This window comes from Syngnathus floridae, chromosome 15 (assembly GCF_059516105.1).
Source record: "Syngnathus floridae isolate MCC-2025c chromosome 15, RoL_Sflo_1.0, whole genome shotgun sequence".
Lineage (NCBI taxonomy): Eukaryota > Metazoa > Chordata > Actinopteri > Syngnathiformes > Syngnathidae > Syngnathus > Syngnathus floridae.
The window spans coordinates 1,576,121-1,602,293 of NC_142427.1; the positions used below are offsets into that span (position 1 = coordinate 1,576,121).

At 47.1% G+C, this 26,173-nt stretch overlaps 1 protein-coding gene and 2 long non-coding RNA genes across 5 annotated transcripts; 2 read left to right on the top strand and 1 right to left on the bottom strand.

The window, feature by feature from the left end:
* Positions 1-2,273: 2,273 nt before the first annotated feature.
* Positions 2,274-2,830, top strand: LOC148385867 (janus kinase and microtubule-interacting protein 3-like). The gene is made up of 3 exons (XM_088399092.1): positions 2,274-2,333; positions 2,554-2,616; positions 2,703-2,830. Exons 1-3 carry the CDS (start codon positions 2,274-2,276, stop codon positions 2,826-2,828), a joined length of 249 nt encoding a protein of 82 aa, XP_088255218.1. The 3' UTR covers positions 2,829-2,830.
* A 7,054-nt stretch (positions 2,831-9,884) lies between these two features.
* LOC148385868 (uncharacterized) lies at positions 9,885-12,223 on the top strand. The gene is made up of 3 exons (XR_015862890.1): positions 9,885-10,050; positions 10,174-10,251; positions 12,074-12,223. It is a non-coding gene; the product is annotated as an uncharacterized LOC148385868 (long non-coding RNA).
* Positions 12,224-23,819: 11,596 nt separating this feature from the next.
* LOC148385869 (uncharacterized) lies at positions 23,820-25,622 on the bottom strand. 3 transcript variants are annotated; one of them, XR_015863177.1, is made up of 5 exons: positions 25,580-25,622; positions 24,464-24,534; positions 24,223-24,327; positions 23,968-24,078; positions 23,820-23,902 (listed from the first exon to the last, which is right to left on the bottom strand). It is a non-coding gene; the product is annotated as an uncharacterized LOC148385869 (long non-coding RNA). The 3 variants fall into 3 exon arrangements; XR_015863176.1 differs by lacking the exon at positions 25,580-25,622 and adding an exon at positions 24,619-25,534; XR_015863178.1 differs by lacking the exon at positions 25,580-25,622 and adding an exon at positions 25,409-25,475.
* Positions 25,623-26,173: the final 551 nt, after the last annotated feature.

The window sequence follows — 26,173 nt, forward strand, 5'->3', positions numbered from 1 at the left end:
TGTTGCGGGGCGTTTTCAGTCTCAGGAGGATCGGGACACGCGACGGTTTCATCTGAAAATCGCTGAGCTCAGCGCAGTCATCAGGAAACTGGAGGATCGAAACGCCCTGCTTTCTGAAGAGCGCAATGAACTGGTAATTTATTGACGGCACGCTTGAAGGTTTGCGCTACGTTTGATGCGCGCCATCCAGCGAGGCACCCATTGCGCTTGCTTATTAGTTGAGCGGCGCGGCGAGTCGGTTGCCTGGTAGATGTCTTTTATTGGGAGCCAAAGCCACGATTCCGTTCAAACCGATGCAAAAGGAATGGATACGTTCTGGCCCGCGTGTTGTGCGTCTTTCACATCCCGCACTTCATGCTTGCAGCTAAAGCGACTGAGAGAAACAGAAAGCCAGTTTCTGCCACTCCTGTACAAAAACAAACGCCTGAGCAGGAAGAATGAAGAACTCTCGCTGGTGCTGTGTCGCCTTGAAAACAAAGTGCGCTTTGTCACCCAGGAGAACGAGGAGATGGCAAGCTTGGTAAGTCGACGCGGACAACGGCGGCGTGCCAACAGAGTCCACTGCATTTGTGTTCCACAGAGAAGGCCTAGTTCGCTCAATGACCTGGACCGCGGTTGCGGCCAGCAGGACGGTGAAATGGAGTTCCTTCAAGTTGTGGAGCAGCGGCACATCATCGACGACTTGTCCAAGGTCTTCAGGCAGGCGACTCGGTGCACGTACGGCAGCGCCGCGCTCGCTCGCTGTCGCCAGGAAACCTTTTCCGTCCAAAGCTTGGCCGGCGGCCGCCATCCAAAAAATTGGCCCCTTAAATTCCGACCTTTCAAGCAGGAGCATTGTGCGCACGCGTTTGAACACGCTTTAGACTTGTTTTGCCGTTTTCAGCAGCTCAAAGCTCCCGTTTTGTCAGCGCCTTTGCCACTCGCTGTGCGCTGAAAACGACGGACTTGCCCGGCTGCTCAGCCCGTCAACCATGAGCCGCGAGCGCGACGTCATTGTCCGTAGGCAGCTAGTGGCAAAATGCACCCTGTTAGAGTTGCGCTCGCTCCAACTTATTTTGCAAGAACCACACGGGAGACAAGTAAGTTCTTTTGGACACCTGCAGGTGGAGAGTCCATCCGTTGTACGAATGAAGTCTGACTCTCGGCTCCTGCACGAGCATTTTAATTAAGAGAAACAGGGTGGGTGTAAGAGTGGATTGAATAGAGGAAGCCCTTGACCTCTAGTCAAAACATAGCAAGGGGTGTTTTACGACTTTGTGTAGGAAGGGATAAGCGATAGGGATAAATAAGGGATAAATAATATTATTTATTACAGGTCGCAGTCAAAGTCAAAGCAACACAATGATACGATAAAGATAATCTGGAAAACCCTGACACACCCTGTAGTTGTCACTTTTGGAAAAGACGAGCGTCCCTCCAATCATCGCCGGTGACGTGTTTTTCAGGCTCTGGAGACAGGAGCTCATGTCAGAAATGTCATTGTGAGTCGCGTTTGTTTCTGCGCCGGAGCCGTTCGTTCCCTTTGCATCCAAAGAATCTCAAAGGCGGATTATTTGTGTCGACAGGAGAGAGATTTGCTGCTACGATACCGACGTCGAGAATCTCTGAGGAGGAACAAAGCGTGAGGTCCTGCAAGGTGAGTCTGTTTGTTTGCGGCTGCTTGGTGTTGCGCAAGATGAAATGGCCTTTTTCTCGCTATCGTTCCTCTCGTCGATTCATCGTGAGGTGTCGCTTCAGTTTGTTCAGAGAGATGTTTGCTTCCGCGCCCGCAGGTCATCGAAACATTTTACGGCTACGACGAAGACGTGTTGGTGGACTCGGACGGATCGTCCTTGTCTTTTCACACCGACAGAACCCCCGACACGGAACCCGAAGAGGTAGCCCGCCATTTCTGCCAGCGTATTGGCACCAAACATTCCTCTTCAGCCTGGAATCGGACTCGTCTTTGCGTCGCGGGTGCTTTGTCGCCGGTCTGACTGATTCTGGTACTAGTGCTGTGTTGCATTGGTGTGTGCATGAAGAGGCGGAGCTTCGCTACCGCCAGCTGACGCAAGAATATCAAGCGCTGCAACGAGCCTACGCTCTGCTAGCCCAGACCAGCGAAAGGGGACTACGACGCCGAGAAGGAGATCAAGGTGGCGCCCCTTCCCGCAACCCCCGGCCGGGTCGCAGCCTCCCCGTTCTCACCCAGCCTCGGGTGTTCTCTGGTCTGAAAGGAGGAGGAGGAGCCTCCCTCCTCCTCCTTTCAGACCAGAGAAAAGCTGATGGTAGAAATGGGTCACTATCAAAGCAGAGTAGCAGATCTGGAGTCAGCGCTGAAGCAAGAAGGACAGGTAAGCTCATCAATGAGCACACCTTTTTCTCAGACAAAATAGCTACATTCTTCAGTCACTCATCCGTCTGGCATTACTGGACCAACCCCCCCCCCCCCCCCCCCCGAACGTGGCTGGGAAAATGCGGAGAAAAGCAAATGTCATTTTCCAGTCAACCAAAGAATTTGTGGATGAAAATGACACAACATTCCAAAGCTGTCCACTCGTTTGTCTCTTCTAGAATGTCAAGTGGGTGGAGGAGAAGCAGCTGCTGCGTCAGAGCAATCAGCAGTTGGCCGAAAAGGTGACGGAAAGAAAGGCGCTGGGCGGAGTCGCTTGGCGTCACACCTGTCGGGAAGCCCCGCAGATGAGGTCTGACTGTCTTTTCAGGTCAGGCGGATGGAGGCGGAAGAAGCGCGTCTGAAAGAGCACATCCAGGATATCCGAGACCAAAACGAACTGCTTGAGTTCCGCATCCTGGAGCTGGAGGTGGGAAGACTCGCACAAGCGTGTTGAGGCCAGAGATGTGACGGACGGACGGACGGACGGACGGATGCATGCCTCTGCCTTTCAGGAGAGGGAGTGGCGCTCCCCCGTCTTGAAGTTTCTGCAAGTCCGTTTCCCAGACGGCCTCAGCCCTTTGCAGATCTACTGCGAGGCCGAGGGCGTGAGCGTACGTAAGGCGTCCCTCGCAACCCTAACCTTAACCCGAGGTCCCAGAACACCTTACATTGCTCCTTGCGCCTTTCCCCCGGACATCGTCATCAGTGATCTGATGAAGAAGCTGGACATCCTGGGCTATAACGCCGTAAGTGTATGTCGAACTCCTTATGTTCGCACTCCACGAGACTCGGCGGCTCAAATGTGACTTTTGGAAGGCTTTGCGCTGAAAGAAGCTTGTTGACGCTGTGCCTTTGGGCTCTTGCAGAATCTCACCAACGAGGAGCAGGTGGTCGTGATTCACGCCAGGACCCTTCTCACCCTAGCCGAGAAGGTAACGCGCACGTCCACGCACGCTCTCGCATTCTGCTTATGTGACAGCAGCCTTTCCTCAGTGGTTAGAATACATCAAAGTGACCAAGTCAGCACTTCAACAGAAGATGTTGGACATTGAAAGTGAGAAGGTAGACAGACACGCGACATCAGCCAAGGGGAACTCCGGCAATGTGCCCCAACAATTCTGACCTTGAGCTGTGCTAGGATATGTTCTGCAAGCAGAAGGGCTACCTGGATGAAGAGTTGGACTTCAGGAAGTGTTCCATGGACCAGGCTCATAAGGTAAGCCGCCCTCAAATCTCCCGCCGGACCACTGATGGACGAGGATTGCGGCCCAGAGGATCCTGGAGCTGGAGGCCATGTTGTACGAGGCGCTACCGCAGCGGGACTGCCCCGCCACGGACGGCGAAAAAGCCAGCCACGCTGGCGTGAATGACGTGCTGACGGCGGATCAGAGAGAAGAGCTTAGGAGCGCCGTGGACCAATGGAAGCGAGCCCTGATGTGCGAGTTGAGGGAGCGCGACGCTTGCATCCTCCAAGAGAGAATGGATCTGCTGCACAGCGCGCAACAGGTAAGGGCCCAAAGCCAGCCCGGCACTTACTTGCACGCTTACTGGCTTTTGAATGCCACTTTCCATTTGTCCGTCCTAGAGGAACAAAGAGCTGAAAGAATTCATCGAAGCTCAGAAGAGACAAATCAAACAATTGGAGGAGAAGTTTCTGTTTCTCTTTCTATTCTTCTCCTTGGCCTTCATTCTGTGGCCCTAACACCAGCTGGTGAGTGAGCTCCAGCGGCACCGCACTCGACACCTCCGATACACTGCCAGCCGGTCTCAGACGTTGGCAGACGCTCCGATGCCAACGTATACCCCCCGCCACGGTGACAGAGGCACCGCGTCACACCGGCGCTCATCCAATCAGAAGGCAGGAAAAGCAAATTCACATGCAGGGCACTTTTGAACCAGAAGAGAGCGCCACAAAAAACGGTTGTTGCCCCAAACGCGCACTAAAAAGGGTCAGAATAACAAGAGTCCCACTGGCCAGCCGGGGCCACCCGTCCAGCTGTTTCTTCAGGGGGGAAAAAAATTGGAGTCACCGGTGAGTACATTTTGCATTTAGCTCTGCTTTTCTGCTTCTGTCTTCAAGTGTGTGGCATCCTGCGATCAAAGATTCAGCCAACCCCAAAGCGGTTGACCTCAACGTCCCACCACCATGCCTACCAGAGCAGGTGACGTGATGCTTTGGACATCCTTCCGTCTCAGATGCCCAAAAGTACTCTTTGCCACATCTGCGGCAATACGGTGTCTTTTCAAAGGTGCAAATAAATCCAGCGTGGGCGGAACACGCACGTCTTCGGTTTTTCCCGCTTTGTTTGTGTGACAGCTGTTGTGAAAATTTTATACAAATAAAGTTGTATAGTACAGGTTTGGCCAAGCCGCAACTCCCGAACCGCATGCGGCTCTTTTATGTTCATATCAACATTTGTTTGTGTGTGTGTGTGTGTGTGTGGGGGGGGGGGGTTGTGCGTGTTGGCTTCACTTGAGTTCAATTTGGTATTTTGGTCAAAAGCGCATGTGGTGAAATTCCACAAAGTAGGATGGGCAAACACATTTCTTTAAACTATGAGTGTCAATTGGGCTCTCGAAATGGCAGGGAAAAGATGCACAGCAAAACGAAAATACGTAGATGAACACAGGACGTTTTAATCAGAGTGGGAAAGTTTCTATTTTTTGTTGAACGTGATGGCAAACCATTCTGCCTGATATGTCAGACCTCAGCGCATTTCAAAGATTCAAATCTTCAGCGCCATGCACTTCAGCTCACTCCATGCTAACATTGATCAGGCGTCGAACCCGCATCATCATGCTTAAGAGGTGGCCATGCTAACCAGTGCGCCATTATGTCAACGCATAATAACTAAGTCTACTGGTCAAAACAGCGGTTACTATATGACGTCGCTACGTCGTGGTCACGTGACGCAGACAAGACGTCAATGGACGTGGGCAGAGTTAACTTGTTTAAAAGGGAGTAGGCAGAAGAAATATTTAATTTATTTAAATCTATTTTGAGTGCACACCATTATGCCAATGCATAACAACTGTAAATCTACTAAACAAAACAGCGGTTGCTATATGACATCTGCCACGTCGTGGTCACGTGACATACGTGACGTCGATGGGCGTAACTTTCGCCGGAATTCAAATCCGCGGGGAGAGTTAACTTGTTTAAAAGAGAGTGGGCAGAAGAATTATTTAATTTATTTAAATCTATTTGGTGTGTGCGCCATTATGTCAATGCATAACAACTGTAAGTCTACTAAACAAAACAGCGGTTGCTATATGACGTCTGCCACGTCGTGGTCACGTGACGCGGACGTGACGTCGACGCCTACTTTACATCCCACCGATCACAGGACCCCTCGGCTGCATAACCGTGCCCCCTTCCCAACCAATCGGATTTGCTATACGCGAAAACGACGCCAATGGAAAGAGCTTCCGCCCAAATTTAAATCCGTGGGCGTGGCTCGCAGCAGGAAGTAGGAAAATGGCGGCGATGTTGACAAAGACACAGCGGATGGTAACATACGACTAACAAGAGAAATATTTTTATTTTCTGCTTGCAACTGGACCGTCCAGAGCGTACACGGTAAGTACAACTCATCGTTTTTAAAAAGAAGTACTTTTGTTGCCCTGAAAAGCGAGTGAGCGTGGCGTTTGTGGGGGACGTCGAATTTCGACGATTCTTTCTGGTCAACGGTTGTAAATGATTGTGTTGATTAAAAAAGAAAACTTGATGTAACTCTACTTTTAACTGCCGTTTCAGATAGATTTGGAATTGCATCACATCCAATTTTGCCTAGAGCGTACACGGTAAGTAACACTCGTTGTGTTTAAGGAGATTTACGTTTGTAATAGCAGAAGTGTAGCCGCGTTGCGTTGTACGTGTGAATGTTGGTCCGGGCGAAATGTTAATGTTTAATTTCATTCCTTTAGGTTCCACGGTGTTTGTTGGCTGCAAGTTTTCCACTGCAAGAAGAGGCTCATATCATTGACCAGGAGCGAGCTACAATGGTGAGTAGCCATAACATTTATGTTAAACACTTCCTATTTCATGTCTAACAGTACTTGATTTAACAAATAACCATAAATAAATACAGTGTGGGCACTGAAGTTAACATATGTGATTATACTGCCTAATCTGTCACCGAGTAGATTGTTGCAAAGTAATATAAGATCCAAAGTTGTAATTCAGAATAGTTTTCAAAAGAAGGCCATTAGAATTATATACAAGTCTGATTACCCTGAACAAGCTATTAATTAAATCACAAATTCTTCAATTCAAAGATTTGGTAGATTATCAGACAAATAATGTCTAACAGTAATTGATTTAACACATCACGATAAGTAGATTGAGTGTGGGCACTCTCAAGTTAACATATGTGATTATACTGCCTAATCTGTTACAGAGTATGTTGTTGCCAAGTAATGTAGAATAGATCCAAAGTAGTAATCCAGAATAGTTTTGAAGAGGCCATTAGAATGATAAACAAATCTGATTACCTTGAACATAATAACAAGCTAAGTGTTTAATATGTCCTATGAAGTCAAAATTGGGCACCATCATGTGGTGAAATTTGGAATTGCATCACATCCAATTTTGCCTGGGAACAAACAGATTACATAAATCTTAGTTTTGAATAAGCCACTCCTTCTCAAACAAGTAAACTCTGCCCATTTTGCGCAGTAGATGTTCTGTTAATATCTAGTATTTATACAAAGTCATAATTTAAATTGCTTTCAACCTTCATTCATCGGTTCAACCAACATTACTCGCTCTTATTACCAACTTGTATTGATTTAACTAAGCGTTTAATACTTCCTATCAGGTCTCAAATCGAGATTTGGCAAAATACAATTTCAGCAAATCCAATTTTGCCAGGGAACAAAAATAGATTAAATAAACTAAATAAGTCCTCTTCCCATTAAATAAATCAGAAAAGTCTGTCTTGTAACCAGTCCTCTTCAAACAAGTAAAGTCTGCCCATTTTGTGCCGTAGATTTTGTGTCTATGCCTAGTATTTAAACAAAATCATAATTTAAACGACTTCTTTCCTTCATTCACTTTGGAAATTTGGAATTGCAGCAAATCGAATTTTGCCAGGGAACAAAAATAGATCAATTAAACTAAATAAGTCTTCTTCCCATTAAATAAATTAAAAAAGTCTGTCTTGTAACCAGTCCTTTTCAAACAAGTAAAGTCTGCCCATTTTGTGCCGTCGATTTTGTGTTAATGCCTAGTATTTATACAAAATCATAATTTAAAGGACTTCATTCCTTCATTCACTTTGGAAATTTGGAATTGCAGCACATCAAATTTTGCCTGGGAAGAAAAGTAGATTAAATAAATTTAATAAGTCTTACTACTTCCCATTAAATAAATTAAATACGTCTTACTTGTTCCCACTCCTTTTCAAAACAGTAGTTTAAAACGAGGGCCCTTCACTCAATCTTTAACCTCAACCCCGCACGTTGTGTTGTATCTGTGAATGTTGGTTGTGGCCAAATGATAGTTTTCTTTCATTCGTTTAGGTTCCAAGAAAACTTGATGTAACTCTACTTTTAACTGCCGTTTCAGATAAGCGGGTATTACGTCGCAGTCAAATGCCGCGGATATGACGTAATTGCCCGAACCTCCGCCAAAATTCAAATCTGTTGGCGCGATGGCCGTGAGCCACTGAGCAGCGACGATTATCAACAGAAATATCTTTATTTTCTGCTTGCAACTGGACCGTCTAGAGCGTACACGGTAAGTAACACTCATTGTGTTTAAGGAGATTTACGTTTGTAATAGCAGAAGTGTAGCCGCGTTGCGTTGTACGTGTGAAAATTGGTCGAGGCGAAATGTTAATGTTTAATTTCATTCCTTTAGGTTCCACGGTGTTTGTTGGCTGCAAGTTTTCCACTGCAAGAAGAGGCTCGTATCATTGACCAGGAGCGAGCTACAATGGTGAGTAGCCATAACATTTATGTTAAACACTTCCTATTTCATGTCTAACAGTACTTGATTTAACAAATAACCATAAATAAATACAGTGTGGGCACTGAAGTTAACATATGTGATTATACTGCCTAATCTGTCACGGAGTAGATTGTTGCAAAGTAATATAAGATCCAAAGTTGTAATTCAGAATAGTTTTCAAAAGAAGGCCATTAGAATTATATACAAGTCTGATTACCCTGAACAAGCTATTAATTAAATCACAAATTCTTCAATTCAAAGATTTGGTAGATTATCAGACAAATAATGTCTAACAGTAATTGATTTAACACATCACGATAAGTAGATTGAGTGTGGGCACTCTCAAGTTAACATATGTGATTATACTGCCTAATCTGTTACAGAGTATGTTGTTGCCAAGTAATGTAGAATAGATCCAAAGTAGTAATCCAGAATAGTTTTGAAGAGGCCATTAGAATGATAAACAAATCTGATTACCTTGAACATAATAACAAGCTAAGTGTTTAATATGTCCTATGAAGTCAAAATTGGGCACCATCATGTGGTGAAATTTGGAATTGCATCACATCCAATTTTGCCTGGGAACAAACAGATTACATAAATCTTAGTTTTGAATAAGCCACTCCTTCTCAAACAAGTAAACTCTGCCCATTTTGCGCAGTAGATGTTCTGTTAATATCTAGTATTTATACAAAGTCATAATTTAAATTGCTTTCAACCTTCATTCATCGGTTCAACCAACATTACTCGCTCTTATTACCAACTTGTATTGATTTAACTAAGCGTTTAATACTTCCTATCAGGTCTCAAATCGAGATTTGGCAAAATACAATTTCAGCAAATCCAATTTTGCCAGGGAACAAAAATAGATTAAATAAACTAAATAAGTCCTCTTCCCATTAAATAAATCAGAAAAGTCTGTCTTGTAACCAGTCCTCTTCAAACAAGTAAAGTCTGCCCATTTTGTGCCGTAGATTTTGTGTCTATGCCTAGTATTTAAACAAAATCATAATTTAAACGACTTCTTTCCTTCATTCACTTTGGAAATTTGGAATTGCAGCAATTCGAATTTTGCCAGGGAACAAAAATAGATCAATTAAACTAAATAAGTCTTCTTCCCATTAAATAAATTAAAAAAGTCTGTCTTGTAACCAGTCCTTTTCAAACAAGTAAAGTCTGCCCATTTTGTGCCGTCGATTTTGTGTTAATGCCTAGTATTTATACAAAATCATAATTTAAAGGACTTCATTCCTTCATTCACTTTGGAAATTTGGAATTGCAGCACATCAAATTTTGCCTGGGAAGAAAAGTAGATTAAATAAATTTAATAAGTCTTACTACTTCCCATTAAATAAATTAAATACGTCTTACTTGTTCCCACTCCTTTTCAAAACAGTAGTTTAAAACGAGGGCCCTTCACTCAATCTTTAACCCCAACCCCGCACGTTGTGTTGTATCTGTGAATGTTGGTTGTGGCCAAATGATAGTTTTCTTTCATTCGTTTAGGTTCCAAGAAAACTTGATGTAACTCTACTTTTAACTGCCGTTTCAGATAAGCGGGTATTACGTCGCAGTCATGTGCCGTGGATATGACGTAATTGCCCGAACCTCCGCCAAAATTCAAATCTGTTGGCGCGATGGCCGTGAGCCACTGAGCAGCGACGATTATCAACAGAAATATCTTTATTTTCTGCTTGCAACTGGACCGTCTAGAGCGTACACGGTAAGTAACACTCATTGTGTTTAAGGAGATTTACGTTTGTAATAGCAGAAGTGTAGCCGCGTTGCGTTGTACGTGTGAAAATTGGTCGAGGCGAAATGTTAATGTTTAATTTCATTCCTTTAGGTTCCACGGTGTTTGTTGGCTGCAACTTTTCCACTGCAAGAAGAGGCTCGTATCATTGACCAGGAGCGAGCTACAATGGTGAGTAGCCATAACATTTATGTTAAACACTTCCTATTTCATGTCTAACAGTACTTGATTTAACAAATAACCATAAATAAATACAGTGTGGGCACTGAAGTTAACATATGTGATTATACTGCCTAATCTGTCACGGAGTAGATTGTTGCAAAGTAATATAAGATCCAAAGTTGTAATTCAGAATAGTTTTCAAAAGAAGGCCATTAGAATTATATACAAGTCTGATTACCCTTAACATAACAACAAGCTATTAATTAAATCACAAATTCTTCAATTCAAAGATTTGGTAGATTATCAGACAAATAATGTCTAACAGTAATTGATTTAACACATCACGATAAGTAGATTGAGTGTGGGCACTCTCAAGTTAACAGATATGATTATACTGCCTAATCTGTTACAGAGTATGTTGTTGCCAAGTAATGTAGAATAGATCCAAAGTAGTAATCCAGAATAGTTTTGAAGAGGCCATTAGAATAATAAACAAATCTGATTACCTTGAACATAATAACAAGCTAAGTGTTTAATATGTCCTATGAAGTCAAAATTGGGCACCATCATGTGGTGAAATTTGGAATTGCATCACATCCAATTTTGCCTGGGAACAAACAGATTAAATAAATCTTAGTTTTGAATAAGCCACTCCTTCTCAAACAAGTAAACTCTGCCCATTTCGCGCAGTAGATGTTCTGTTAATATCTAGTATTTATACAAAGTCATAATTTAAATTGCTTTCAACCTTCATTCATCGGTTCAACCAACATTACTCGCTCTTATTACCAACTTGTATTGATTTAACTAAGCGTTTAATACTTCCTATCAGGTCTCAAGGCAAGATTTGGCAAAATACAATTTCAGCAAATCCAATTTTGCCAGGGAACAAAAATAGATTAAATAAACTAAATAAGTCTTCTTCCCATTAAATAAATCAGAAAAGTCTGTCTTGTAACCAGTCCTCTTCAAACAAGTAAAGTCTGCCCATTTTGTGCCGTAGATTTTGTGTCTATGCCTAGTATTTAAACAAAATCATAATTTAAACGACTTCTTTCCTTCATTCACTTTGGAAATTTGGAATTGCAGCAAATCGAATTTTGCCAGGGAACAAAAATAGATCAATTAAACTAAATAAGTCTTCTTCCCATTAAATAAATTAAAAAAGTCTGTCTTGTAACCAGTCCTTTTCAAACAAGTAAAGTCTGCCCATTTTGTGCCGTCGATTTTGTGTTAATGCCTAGTATTTATACAAAATCATAATTTAAAGGACTTCATTCCTTCATTCACTTTGGAAATTTGGAATTGCAGCACATCAAATTTTGCCTGGGAAGAAAAGTAGATTAAATAAATTTAATAAGTCTTACTTCTTCCCATTAAATAAATTAAATACGTCTTACTTGTAGTTTAAAACGAGGTCCCTTCACTCAACCTTTAACCCTATTTATTCACCTTCTAGGCTAAGTGTTAAAGGCTAAGTGTTAAAGGCTAAGTGTTAAAGGCTAAGTGTTAGAGGCTAAGTGCCAGAGGCTAGGCGCCAGAGGCGAGTTTTTGTGGGCTGAAGTTTTAGTGGGGTTAGTGTGAATACAATCCAAAAGATCACAACAGAATACAATACAATAGAATATAATACATAGATTAAATTCAATAGCTCTTACTACTTCCCATTAAATAAATTAAATACGTCTTACTTGTTCCCAATCCTTTTCAAAAAAGTAGTTTAAAACGAGGGCCCTTCACTCAACCTTTAACCTCAACCCCGCACGTCACATTGTGTTGTATCTGTGAATGTTGGTTGTGGCCAAATGATAGTTTTCTTTCATTCGTTTAGGTTCCACGGTGTTTGTTGGCTATGTTTTCCACTGTCAGAAGGATGAAAATACAAAGTACAACGCTTGGACGTGGGCGAAGACGTCACCGGTGAGTCCTTCCTTCCTATTTATTTACCTTCTAGATGCTAGAGGCTAAGTGTTAGAGGCTAAGTGTTAGAGGCTAAGTGTTAAACACAATACGAACAACACAACGATACTGCACTGAACAACACGATACCGCACTGAGAAACACGATACCGGACTGAACAACACGATACCGCACTGAACAACACCATGCCGCACTGAACACCATGCCACACTGAACAACACCATCCCGCACTGAACAACACCATGCCTCACTGAACGACACCATGCCGCACTGAAAGACACCATGCCGCACTGAACGACACCATGCCGCACTGAAAGACACCATCCCGCACTGAACACCATGCCGCACTGAACAACACCATCCTGCACTGAACAACACCATCCCGCACTGAACAACACCATGCCGCACTGAACAACATTATGCCGCACTGAACATTATGCCGCACTGAACAACACCATGCCGCACTGAACAACACCATGCCGCACTGAACAACATTATGCCGCACTGAACAACACCATGCCACACTGAACAACACCATGCCGCACTGAACAACACCATGCCGCACTGAACAACATTATGCCGCACTGAACAACACCATGCCGCACTGAACAACACCATCCTGCACTGAACAACACCATTCCGCATTGAACACCATGCCGCACTGAACAACACCATCCCGCACTGAACAACACCATCCCGCACTGAACAACACCATGCCGCACTGAACAACATTATGCCGCACTGAACAACATTATGCCGCACTGAACAACACCATGCCGCACTGAACAACACCATGCCGCACTGAACAACACCATGCCGCACTGAACAACATTATAACGCACTGAACAACACCATGCCGCACTGAACAACACGATCCCGCATTGAACAACACCATGCCGCACTGAACAACATTATGCCGAAATGAACAACACCATGCCGCACTGAACAACACCATGCCGCACTGAACAACACCATCCCGCACTGAACAACACCATCCCGCACTGAACAACACCATGCCGCACTGAACAACACCATGCCGCACTGAACAACACCATGCCGCAATGAACAACACCATCCCGCACTGAACAACATTATGCCGCACTGAACAACATTATGCCGCACTGAACAACATTATGCCGCACTGAACAACATTATGCCGCACTGAACAACATTATGCCGCACTGAACAACACCATGCCGCACTGAACAACACCATGCCGCACTGAACAACACCATGCCGCACTGAACAACACCATGCCGCACTGAACAACACGATCCCGCATTGAACAACACCATGCCGCACTGAACAACACCATCCTGCACTGAACAACACCATCCCGCACTGAACAACACCATGCCGCACTGAACAACATTATGGCGCACTGAACAACATTATGGCGCACTGAACAACATTATGCCGCACTGAACAACACCATGCCGCACTGAACAACACCATGCCGCAATGAACAACACCATCCCGCACTGAACAACACCATGCCGCACTGAGCAACACCATGCCGCACTGAACAACACCATCCCGCACTGAACAACACCATGCCGCACTGAACAACACCATTCCGCACTGAACAACACCATGCCGCACTGAACAACATTACGCTGCACTGAACAACACCATGCCGCACTGAACAACATTATAACGCACTGAACAACACCATCCCGCACTGAACAACACCATGCCGCACTAAACAACATTATGCCGCACTGAACAACACCATGCCGCACTGAACAACACCATCCTGCACTGAACAACACCATTCCGCATTGAACACCATGCCGCACTGAACAACACCATCCCGCACTGAACAACACCATCCCGCACTGAACAACACCATGCCGCACTGAACAACATTATGCCGCACTGAACAACATTATGCCGCACTGAACAACACCATGCCGCACTGAACAACACCATGCCGCACTGAACAACACCATGCCGCACTGAACAACATTATAACGCACTGAACAACACTATCCCGCACTGAACAACACCATGCCGCACTAAACAACATTATGCCGCACTGAACAACATTATGCCGAAATGAACAACACCATGCCGCACTGAACAACACCATGCCGCACTGAACAACACCATCCTGCACTGAACAACACCATCCCGCACTGAACAACACCATGCCGCACTGAACAACACCATGCCGCACTGAACAACACCATGCCGCAATGAACAACACCATCCCGCACTGAACAACATTATGCCGCACTGAACAACATTATGACACCATCCCGCACTGAACAACACCATGCCGCACTGAACAACATTATGCCGCACTGAACAACATTATGCCGCACTGAACAACACCATGCCGCACTGAACAACACCATGCCGCACTGAACAACACCATGCCGCACTGAACAACATTATAACGCACTGAACAACACCATCCCGCACTGAACAACACCATGCCGCACTAAACAACATTATGCCGCACTGAACAACATTATGCCGAAATGAACAACACCATGCCGCACTGAACAACACCATGCCGCACTGAACAACACCATCCTGCACTGAACAACACCATCCCGCACTGAACAACACCATGCCGCACTGAACAACACCATGCCGCACTGAACAACACCATGCCGCAATGAACAACACCATCCCGCACTGAACAACATTATGCCGCACTGAACAACATTATGCCGCACTGAACAACATTATGCCGCACTGAACAACACCATGCCGCACTGAACAACACCATGCCGCACTGAACAACACCATGCCGCAATGAACAACACCATCCCGCACTGAACAACACCATGCCGCACTGAGCAACACCATGCCGCACTGAACAACACCATCCCGCACTGAACAACACCATGCCGCACTGAACAACACCATTCCGCACTGAACAACACCATGCCGCACTGAACAACATTACGCTGCACTGAACAACACCATGCCGCACTGAACAACACCATCCCGCACTGAACAACACCATGCCGCATTGAACAACACCATGCCGCATTGAACAACACCATGCCGCACTGAACAACACCATCCTGCACTGAACAACACCATGCCGCATTGAACAACACCATGCCGCACTGAACAACACCATCCTGCACTGAACAACACCATCCCGCACTGAACAACACCATCCCGCATTGAACAACACCATCCTGCACTGAACAACACCATGCCGCACTGAACAACACCATGCCGCACTGAACAACACCATTCCGCACTGAACAACACCATGCCGCACTGAACAACACCATCCTGCACTGAACAACACCATCCCGCACTGAACAACACCATGCCGCATTGAACAACACCATCCTGCACTGAACAACACCATCCTGCACTGAACAACACCATGCCGCACTGAACAACACCATGCCGCACTGAACAACACCATGCCGCACTGAACAACACTATGCCGCACTGAACAACATTATGTCGCACTGAACAACACCATGCCGCACTGAACAACACCATGCCGCACTGAACAACATTATGCCGCACTGAAAAACACCATGCCGCACTGAACAACACCATCCCGCACTGAACAACACCATGCCGCACTGAACAACACCATGCCGCACTGAACAACATTATGCTGCACTGAACAACATTATGCTGCATTGAACAACACCATGCCGCACTGAACAACACCATCCTGCACTGAACAACACCATCCTGCACTGAACAACACCACCCCGCACTGAACAACACGATCCCGCATTGAACAACACCATCCCGCACTGAACAACACCATGCCGCACTGAACAACACCATTCCGCACTGAACAACACCATGCCGCACTGAACAACACCATGCCGCACTGAACAACACCATGCCGCACTGAACAACACCATGCCGCACTGAACAACATTATGCCGCACTGAACAACACCATGCCGCACTGAACAACACCATCCCGCACTGAACACCATGCCGCATTGAACAACACCATGCCGCACTGAACAACACCATCCTGCACTGAACAACACCATCCCGCACTAAACAACACCATGCCGCACTGAACAACATTATGGCGCACTGGACAACATTATGCCGCACTGAACAACACCATGCCGCACTGAACAACACCATGCCGCACTGAACAACACCATGCCGCACTGAACAACACCATGCCGCACTGAACAACACCATGCCGCACTGAACAACACCATGCCGCACTGAACAACACCATGCCGCACTGAACAACACGATCCCGCATTGAACAACACCATCCTGCACTGAACAACACCATGCCGCACTGAACAACACCATGCCGCACTGAACAACACCATTCCGCACTGAACAACACCATGCCGCACTGAACAACACCATCCTGCACTGAACAACACCATCCCGCACTGAACAACACCATGCCGCATTAAACAACACCATGCCGCACTGAACAACACCATCCTGCACTGAACAACACCATGCCGCACTGAACAACACCATGCCGCACTGAACAACACCATGCCGCACTGAACAACATTATGCCGCACTGAACAACATTATGCCGCACTAAACAACATTATGTCGCACTGAACAACACCATGCCGCACTGAACAACACCATGCTGCACTGAACAACATTATGCCGCACTGAACAACACGATCCCGCACTGAACAACACCACCCCGCACTGAACAACACGATCCCGCATTGAACAACACCATGCCGCACTGAACAACACCATGCCGCACTGAACAACACCATGCCGCACTGAACAACATTATGCCGCACTGAACAACATTATGCCGCACTGAACAACACCATGCCGCACTGAACAACACCATGCCGCACTGAACAACACGACGTCGCACTGAACAACACGACGCCGCACAGAACAACACGACGCCGCACAGAATAACACAATACCGCACAGAACAACACAATACCGCACAAACAGTTTTAGATAATATTACGTCGCAGTCATGTGACGCGGACATGACGTCAATAGGCGGAACTCACGGCAAAATTATAATCCGTGGGCGTGGCTTGCAACAGGAAGTAGGAAAGCGGCAGTTCTGGCAAACAAGACACAGCGGTTAGTAACACGATGACTAACAAGGCAAATATTTTTTGTTTTCAGCTTGCAACTTGACCGTCTAGAGCGTACAAGGTAATTACAACTGTTTTTTTTTAGCCCTGAAAAGCGAGGGAGTGTGGCGTTTGGGAGGAATGTCGAACTCGGCGTCTGCTTCCAGCCACAGACGCCAAATTTCGACGATTATTTCGACTGGTCAACGGTTGTAAATTATTGCGTTGACTAAAAACTTTATTTAACTCTACTCTTAACTTTGCCGTTTCAGATATGCGGGTATTACACCGCGGAAATGACGTCAATAGGCTGAACTCTCGCCAAAATTCAAATCTGTGGGCGCAATGGCCTTGAGCGAGACACCGGATACAAACACGACGATTATCAACAGAAATATCTTTATTTTCTGCTTGCAAGTGGACCGTCTAGAGCGTACACGGTAAGTACAACTCATTGTGTTTAAAAAGATTTACGTTTGTGTAGTTTGCGTTGCGTTGTATCTGTGAATGTTGGTTGAGGCTAAATGTTAATGTTTGATTTCATTCCTTTAGGTTCCACGGTGTTTGTTGGCTGTATGTTTTCCACTGCAAGAAGAGGCTCGTATCATTGACCAGCAGGAGCTACAATGGTGAGTCTTCCATTTATGTTAAACACTTCCTATTTCATGTCTAACAGTACTCGATTTAACAAATAACCATAAATAAATACAGTGTGGGCAGTCACGTTAATATATGTGATTATCCTGCCTAATATGTTTATCACAAATATGTCACTAATCACTAATATGTTTATTTGTTTATCACAACACCTTTGGACCTTCAGCAATCGATTATTTCCCTTCATCTACATAGAGACAGAACGATGGTGTCTTAAACATCTCATTCATTTCACCAAATAACTTCACGCAGGTGGATAACGGCCGTCTCGGTCACGCTATGTTGCGTGATGCAGTTTTGAAGAACCAAATGCATTTATTCAATGAATAAGTCAAGCTAGTTCTATGTTTATGATGTTGTAAGTTACGGTACCGATTGAAGTTGAGTTCGAAGCCAGTGGAAAACAGCGCTGCGTTTGTGCTCTCCAGGTACAAATGTTGTGATCTCTGACTGACGACCGGGCGAGACTCGAGTAAGAGATGTCCAAACGAGCTCCGGCTGGGCGGGCCAAGGCGGAGCGAACGGACGCCCTTCAGGCCGCCAATGACGAGCTGAGAACCAAACTGATGGACGTCCAGTTAGAACTTCAGCAGGAGAAGAACAAGGTGAAAACCTCAACAGACAGACACTGCCTGCCTCCCTGCCTGCCTCCCTGCCTGCCTCCCTGCCTGCCTCCCTCCCTCCCAGTTTTCCCGATGTAGATTAGACATGCGTGTGCCATGACTGTGTCAGCCTACATCAACAAATGCACCGAGGACGTCAGCACCACTAAGAATATCATCACCCGGGGCAACCAACGACCCTGGATGACTGAGGAGGTACGTCAAACGCTACGAGCGCGGAACTCTGCCTTCAAGTCTGGCGACAAGGAGACACTGAGGACAGCGAGAGCCAACTTGAACCGTGCCATCAGGATAGCGAAGCGAGACCGCAGTCGAAAATTTCAGGATCGTTTCCACGACGTCAAAAACATCAGGAGTATGTGGCAAGGCATACGGGCGATTACAGACTACAACTCACCCTCCCCCCCCCCGGTGGGTGTAGTTGATGCTGACTTTCTAAATGGTCTAAATAACTTCTTTGGGAGGTTCGAGGCACTAAACGGCACTCCAGCAGTTAAAACTGTCCCCCATCAGGAAGAGGAGGTACTCTGCCTTGACTCCGCCGATGTGTTGAAGACCCTGAGGAGAGTCAACCCCTGTAAGGCCCCTGGCCCCGACAACATTCCTGGGCGTGTGTTCAGGGAATGTGCAAGTCATCTGGCTGGGGTCATCACAGACATTTTTAACACCTCGCTGGGCCAAGCCACAGTGCCGGCGTGCTTTAAGACTGCCTCCATCATTCCGGTGCCGAAGAAACCTCAAATCACCTCATTTAATGATTACCGGCCTGTTGCACTGACTCCGGTTATGATGAAGTGCTTCGAAAGGCTGCTTAAAGGTCACATCGTTTCCAGACTCCCCCTATTATTTGACCCGTTCCAGTTTGCCGACCGGCAAAACCGCTCCACTCAGGACGCCATCTCCTCCGTTCTTCACCTGAGCCTGGCTCACCTGGAGGAGAAGAACACCCATGTGCGGAGGCTGTTCCTGGACTTCAGCTCAGCGTTTAACACCATCATCCCACAGCATCTGGTAGGAAAATTGGAACACCTGGGCTTCAACACCCCCCTTCGCAACTGGCTGCTAGACTTCCTCACCAACAGACCTCAGTCAGTCCGGGTCGGACAGAACACCTCTGATGTCATCACCCTCAGCACAGGCTCCCTTCAGGGCTGCGTCCTGAGCCCCCTGCTGTGCACCCTGATGACACACGACTGCGTCCTCAGGTTCACCACCAATCACATCGTGAAGTCAGCAGACGACACAACGGTGGTGGGGCTCATCAGAGACAACAACGACCTGGACTACAGAGAGGAGGTGGAGCAGCTGGTGGGCTGGTGCAGAGAAAACAGCCTGATCCTGAATGAGGAGAAGATGAAGGAGATCATCGTCGACTTCAGGAAAAAACAGCCTCACCACGCTCCACTGATCATCAACAGCTCAGCTGTGGAGGTGGTCAGCACCACCAAATTCCTGGGGGTCCACATCACAGAAGACCTCACCTGGACTATGAACACTACGGCACTGGTCAAGAGGGCACAGAAGCGCTTGTACTTCCTGCGGAGGATGAGGAGAGCCCACCTGCCCCCACCCATCATGAGGACGTTCTACAGGAGCACCATAGAGAGCATTCTGACAAGCTGTCTCTCTGTGTGGTGTGGAGGCTGCACCGCCTCCGATTGGAAGAACGTGAGGAGAGTGGTGAGGACAGCAGAGAGGATCATAGGGGCTCCTCTTCCCTCCATTCAGGACATTTCATCTCAGCACTGCATGTCCCGTGCCCGTAACATCATCAATGACCCATCACACCCCCACCATGGACTGTTCTCCCTGCTGCCCTCTGGGAAGAGGTTTGCAGCATCCGCTGCAGGTCCACCAGGTTCTGCAACAGCTTTTTCCCTGCTGTCATCAGACTGTTGAACACTAGAACTGTTGAGCTCTAAACTGAACTCTGCATCACACATTCACAGAACTGTACTTTATGACACTACGGACCTCTATCTTGCACTATCTCGCACTACCAACTTTACTGAACTTGTATAAACCCTTTAAATAGAAGTTTAATACATGGTTTAGCATTCCTCTGCACACTCTTGAATACTGTACTTGCACTATTGCATAATTATCACTGCTGCACTTTATACTTATTTTTAATATATATATATATATATATAGTATATGTATATATATATATTTTCATAGGATATGTTACTTCTATTCAACTGCAATATCACTACTTTGTTGTAAGACGTATGCAACGGAATTTCGTTTTGTATGCACCATGTGCAGACAAGATGACAATAAAGTTTGTCTAAGTCTAAGTCTAAGTCATGTCAGGTCAGCTGTCTGGAGAGAGAGAGAAGTCAGGACCTGCGGGCGGAGCACCACCGTGCCACCGCCGCCATGACGGAACTCAAAAGCAAACTCCATGAGGAGAAGCAGAAAGAGTTAGCCATTACCAGGGAGACATTACTGCGGCAGCATGAAATGGAGCTGATGAGAGTGATCAAAATCAAAGATGGAGAGATCCAGCGACTGAATGCCTTGGTCCTCAGCCTGAGGGACGGCTCCATGGACAAGGTGATCCGCTCTATCCGTGTCTGACTATCCGCACGCCACGTCGGGCTTCGATGCGGCCGCTACCGTATTGTGTAGCTTGTCCCCAGTAAGCGTCGCGGCGCTCCGTTGCGGTCTCAACGGCCCGGTGTGGCGCAATGTCTGCTCAGGTGAGGAGGGGGGGCGCTTTGCTGGCGGAGGTGGAGGAGACGCGGCGGTGTCGGGAGACCGAGCGGTGTCGCCTCCACCAGGAGCGCGGAAGAAGCCCTGGCAGCGGCCCAGCAGGCCTGGCAGTCCCGAGCGGCCGAGCTCCGATCGGCTCATCACCAGCATCGGGAGGAGCTGAGCCGAACCAAGAGAGACTGCGAGAGGGAGATCCGCCGACTGGTAGGACTGATCAGATGCGCGGTGCGTGGCTATGTTCCCAATTTCGTTGTATACCTGCAGTGCAATGACACCTAAGGCATTCTATTCTATTCTATTTCACAAGAAGAAAATGTCCGGTTGCTCGCTTCGCTTTTGTCACAGCAAAGGTGTTCTAGTCGATTCAAGAAAAAAATTGGCCGGTTGCTCTCTTTGTTTTTGTCACAATTCTGGCAAATGAGTTTGCCCGCCTGCCTGAGCGCTCCCCGTTTGTACATCCAGACGGATGAGATCAAGCTGAAAGACAGAGCGGTTAGTGTTTTGGATGAAGCCCTGGGGCCGGCCACGTCCACCGCCTTCAGCTGCAGACTCAGGCTGCCGAGCAGCAGATCGCTGCCCTGAGGGATTCCCAAAGGGCGGGCCTAAACTACCCTGGAAGTGGGGTCAACGCCGCTACTAGCAATCCTCTTCATTGCGTAAGCCACCTCATCACACACTTGCAGTACGCATGACTTAGTTCGTTGCTGGAGGAAGGTAGCACAAAAACAGTTTTGAACTTTGAACGAGTGCTTGTGTGTGTGTGTTGCGGGGCGTTTTCAGTCTCAGGAGGATCGGGACACGCGACGGTTTCATCTGAAAATCGCTGAGCTCAGCGCAGTCATCAGGAAACTGGAGGATCGAAACGCCCTGCTTTCTGAAGAGCGCAATGAACTGGTAATTTATTGACGGCACGCTTGAAGGTTTGCGCTACGTTTGATGCGCGCCATCCAGCGAGGCACCCATTGCGCTTGCTTATTAGTTGAGCGGCGCGGCGAGTCGGTTGCCTGGTAGATGTCTTTTATTGGGAGCCAAAGCCACGATTCCGTTCAAACCGATGCAAAAGGAATGGATACGTTCTGGCCCGCGTGTTGTGCGTCTTTCACATCCCGCATTTCATGCTTGCAGCTAAAGCGACTGAGAGAAACAGAAAGCCAGTTTCTGCCACTCCTGTACAAAAACAAACGCCTGAGCAGGAAGAATGAAGAACTCTCGCTGGTGCTGTGTCGCCTTGAAAACAAAGTGCGCTTTGTCACCCAGGAGAACGAGGAGATGGCAAGCTTGGTAAGTCGACGCGGACAACGGCGGCGTGCCAACAGAGTCCACTGCATTTGTGTTCCACAGAGAAGGCCTAGTTCGCTCAATGACCTGGACCGCGGTTGCGGCCAGCAGGACGGTGAAATGGAGTTCCTTCAAGTTGTGGAGCAGCGGCACATCATCGACGACTTGTCCAAGGTCTTCAGGCAGGCGACTCGGTGCACGTACGGCAGCGCCGCGCTCGCTCGCTGTCGCCAGGAAACCTTTTCCGTCCAAAGCTTGGCCGGCGGCCGCCATCCAAAAAATTGGCCCCTTAAATTCCGACCTTTCAAGCAGGAGCATTGTGCGCACGCGTTTGAACACGCTTTAGACTTGTTTTGCCGTTTTCAGCAGCTCAAAGCTCCCGTTTTGTCAGCGCCTTTGCCACTCGCTGTGCGCTGAAAACGACGGACTTGCCCGGCTGCTCAGCCCGTCAACCATGAGCCGCGAGCGCGACGTCATTGTCCGTAGGCAGCTAGTGGCAAAATGCACCCTGTTAGAGTTGCGCTCGCTCCAACTTATTTTGCAAGAACCACACGGGAGACAAGTAAGTTCTTTTGGACACCTGCAGGTGGAGAGTCCATCCGTTGTACGAATGAAGTCTGACTCTCGGCTCCTGCACGAGCATTTTAATTAAGAGAAACAGGGTGGGTGTAAGAGTGGATTGAATAGAGGAAGCCCTTGACCTCTAGTCAAAACATAGCAAGGGGTGTTTTACGACTTTGTGTAGGAAGGGATAAGCGATAGGGATAAATAAGGGATAAATAATATTATTTATTACAGGTCGCAGTCAAAGTCAAAGCAACACAATGATACGATAAAGATAATCTGGAAAACCCTGACACACCCTGTAGTTGTCACTTTTGGAAAAGACGAGCGTCCCTCCAATCATCGCCGGTGACGTGTTTTTCAGGCTCTGGAGACAGGAGCTCATGTCAGAAATGTCATTGTGAGTCGCGTTTGTTTCTGCGCCGGAGCCGTTCGTTCCCTTTGCATCCAAAGAATCTCAAATTACTGTTAGACATTATTTGTCTGATAATCTACCAAATCTTTGAATTGAAGAATTTGTGATTTAATTAATAGCTTGTTGTTATGTTCAGGGTAATCAGACTTGTATATAATTCTAATGGCCTTCTTTTGAAAACTATTCTGAATTACAACTTTGGATCTTATATTACTTTGCAACAATCTACTCGGTGACAGATTAGGCAGTATAATCACATATGTTAACTTCAGTGCCCACACTGTATTTATTTATGGTTATTTGTTAAATCAAGTACTGTTAGACATGAAATAGGAAGTGTTTAACATAAATGTTATGGCTACTCACCATTGTAGCTCGCTCCTGGTCAATGATACGAGCCTCTTCTTGCAGTGGAAAACTTGCAGCCAACAAACACCGTGGAACCTAAAGGAATGAAATTAAACATTAATTAAACGTAAATCTCCTTAAACACAACGAGTGTTACTTACCGTGTACGCTCTTGGCGTCGTAGTCCCCTTCGCTGGTCTGGGCTAGCAGAGCGTAGGCTCGTTGCAGCGCTTGATATTCTTGCGTCAGCTGGCGGTAGCGAAGCTCCGCCTCTTCATGCACACACCAATGCAACACAGCACTAGTACCAGAATCAGTCAGACCGGCGACAAAGCACCCGCGACGCAAAGACGAGTCCGATTCCAGGCTGAAGAGGAATGTTTGGTGCCAATACGCTGGCAGAAATGGCGGGCTACCTCTTCGGGTTCCGTGTCGGGGGTTCTGTCGGTGTGAAAAGACAAGGACGATCCGTCCGAGTCCACCAACACGTCTTCGTCGTAGCCGTAAAATGTTTCGATGACCTGCGGGCGCGGAAGCAAACATCTCTCTGAACAAACTGAAGCGACACCTCACGATGAATCGACGAGAGGAACGATAGCGAGAAAAAGGCCATTTCATCTTGCGCAACACCAAGCAGCCGCAAACAAACAGACTCACCTTGCAGGACCTCACGCTTTGTTCCTCCTCAGAGATTCTCGACGTCGGTATCGTAGCAGCAAATCTCTCTCCTCTCGACACAAATAATCCGCCTTTGAGATTCTTTGGATGCAAAGGGAACGAACGGCTCCGGCGCAGAAACAAAAGCGATTCACAATGACATTTCTGACATGAGCTCCTGTCTCCAGAGCCTGAAAAGCACGTCACCGGCGATGATTGGAGGGACGCTCGTCTTTTCCAAAAGTGACAACTACAGGGTGTGTCAGGGTTTTCCAGATTATCTTTATCGTATCATTGTGTTGCTTTGACTTTGACTGCGACCTGTAATAAATAATATTATTTATCCCTTATTTATCCCTATCGCTTATCCCTTCCGACACAAAGTCGTAAAACACCCCTTGCTATGTTTTGACTAGAGGTCAAGGGCTTCCTCTATTCAATCCACTCTTACACCCACCCTGTTTCTCTTAATTAAAATGCTCGTGCAGGAGCCGAGAGTCAGACTTCATTCGTACAACGGATGGACTCTCCACCTGCAGGTGTCCAAAAGAACTTACTTGTCTCCCGTGTGGTTCTTGCAAAATAAGTTGGAGCGAGCGCAACTCTAACAGGGTGCATTTTGCCACTAGCTGCCTACGGACAACGACGTCGCGCTCGCGGCTCATGGTTGACGGGCTGAGCAGCCGGGCAAGTCCGTCGTTTTCAGCGCACAGCGAGTGGCAAAGGCGCTGACAAAACGGGAGCTTTGAGCTGCTGAAAACGGCAAAACAAGTCTAAAGCGTGTTCAAACGCGTGCGCACAATGCTCCTGCTTGAAAGGTCGGAATTTAAGGGGCCAATTTTTTGGATGGCGGCCGCCGGCCAAGCTTTGGACGGAAAAGGTTTCCTGGCGACAGCGAGCGAGCGCGGCGCTGCCGTACGTGCACCGAGTCGCCTGCCTGAAGACCTTGGACAAGTCGTCGATGATGTGCCGCTGCTCCACAACTTGAAGGAACTCCATTTCACCGTCCTGCTGGCCGCAACCGCGGTCCAGGTCATTGAGCGAACTAGGCCTTCTCTGTGGAACACAAATGCAGTGGACTCTGTTGGCACGCCGCCGTTGTCCGCGTCGACTTACCAAGCTTGCCATCTCCTCGTTCTCCTGGGTGACAAAGCGCACTTTGTTTTCAAGGCGACACAGCACCAGCGAGAGTTCTTCATTCTTCCTGCTCAGGCGTTTGTTTTTGTACAGGAGTGGCAGAAACTGGCTTTCTGTTTCTCTCAGTCGCTTTAGCTGCAAGCATGAAGTGCGGGATGTGAAAGACGCACAACACGCGGGCCAGAACGTATCCATTCCTTTTGCATCGGTTTGAACGGAATCGTGGCTTTGGCTCCCAATAAAAGACATCTACCAGGCAACCGACTCGCCGCGCCGCTCAACTAATAAGCAAGCGCAATGGGTGCCTCGCTGGATGGCGCGCATCAAACGTAGCGCAAACCTTCAAGCGTGCCGTCAATAAATTACCAGTTCATTGCGCTCTTCAGAAAGCAGGGCGTTTCGATCCTCCAGTTTCCTGATGACTGCGCTGAGCTCAGCGATTTTCAGATGAAACCGTCGCGTGTCCCGATCCTCCTGAGACTGAAAACGCCCCGCAACACACACACACAAGCACTCGTTCAAAGTTCAAAACTGTTTTTGTGCTACCTTCCTCCAGCAACGAACTAAGTCATG

Excerpts from the sequence above, each read along its gene's own strand:
- LOC148385867 (XM_088399092.1), top strand. The coding sequence starts at position 2,274 with ATGGGTCACTATCAAAGCAGAGTAGCAGATCTGGAGTCAGCGCTGAAG. Across the intron at positions 2,334-2,553 it reads CGCTGAAGCAAGAAGGACAG|AATGTCAAGTGGGTGGAGGA; the intron begins GTAAGCTCATCA and ends TGTCTCTTCTAG. Across the intron at positions 2,617-2,702 it reads ATCAGCAGTTGGCCGAAAAG|GTCAGGCGGATGGAGGCGGA; the intron begins GTGACGGAAAGA and ends CTGTCTTTTCAG.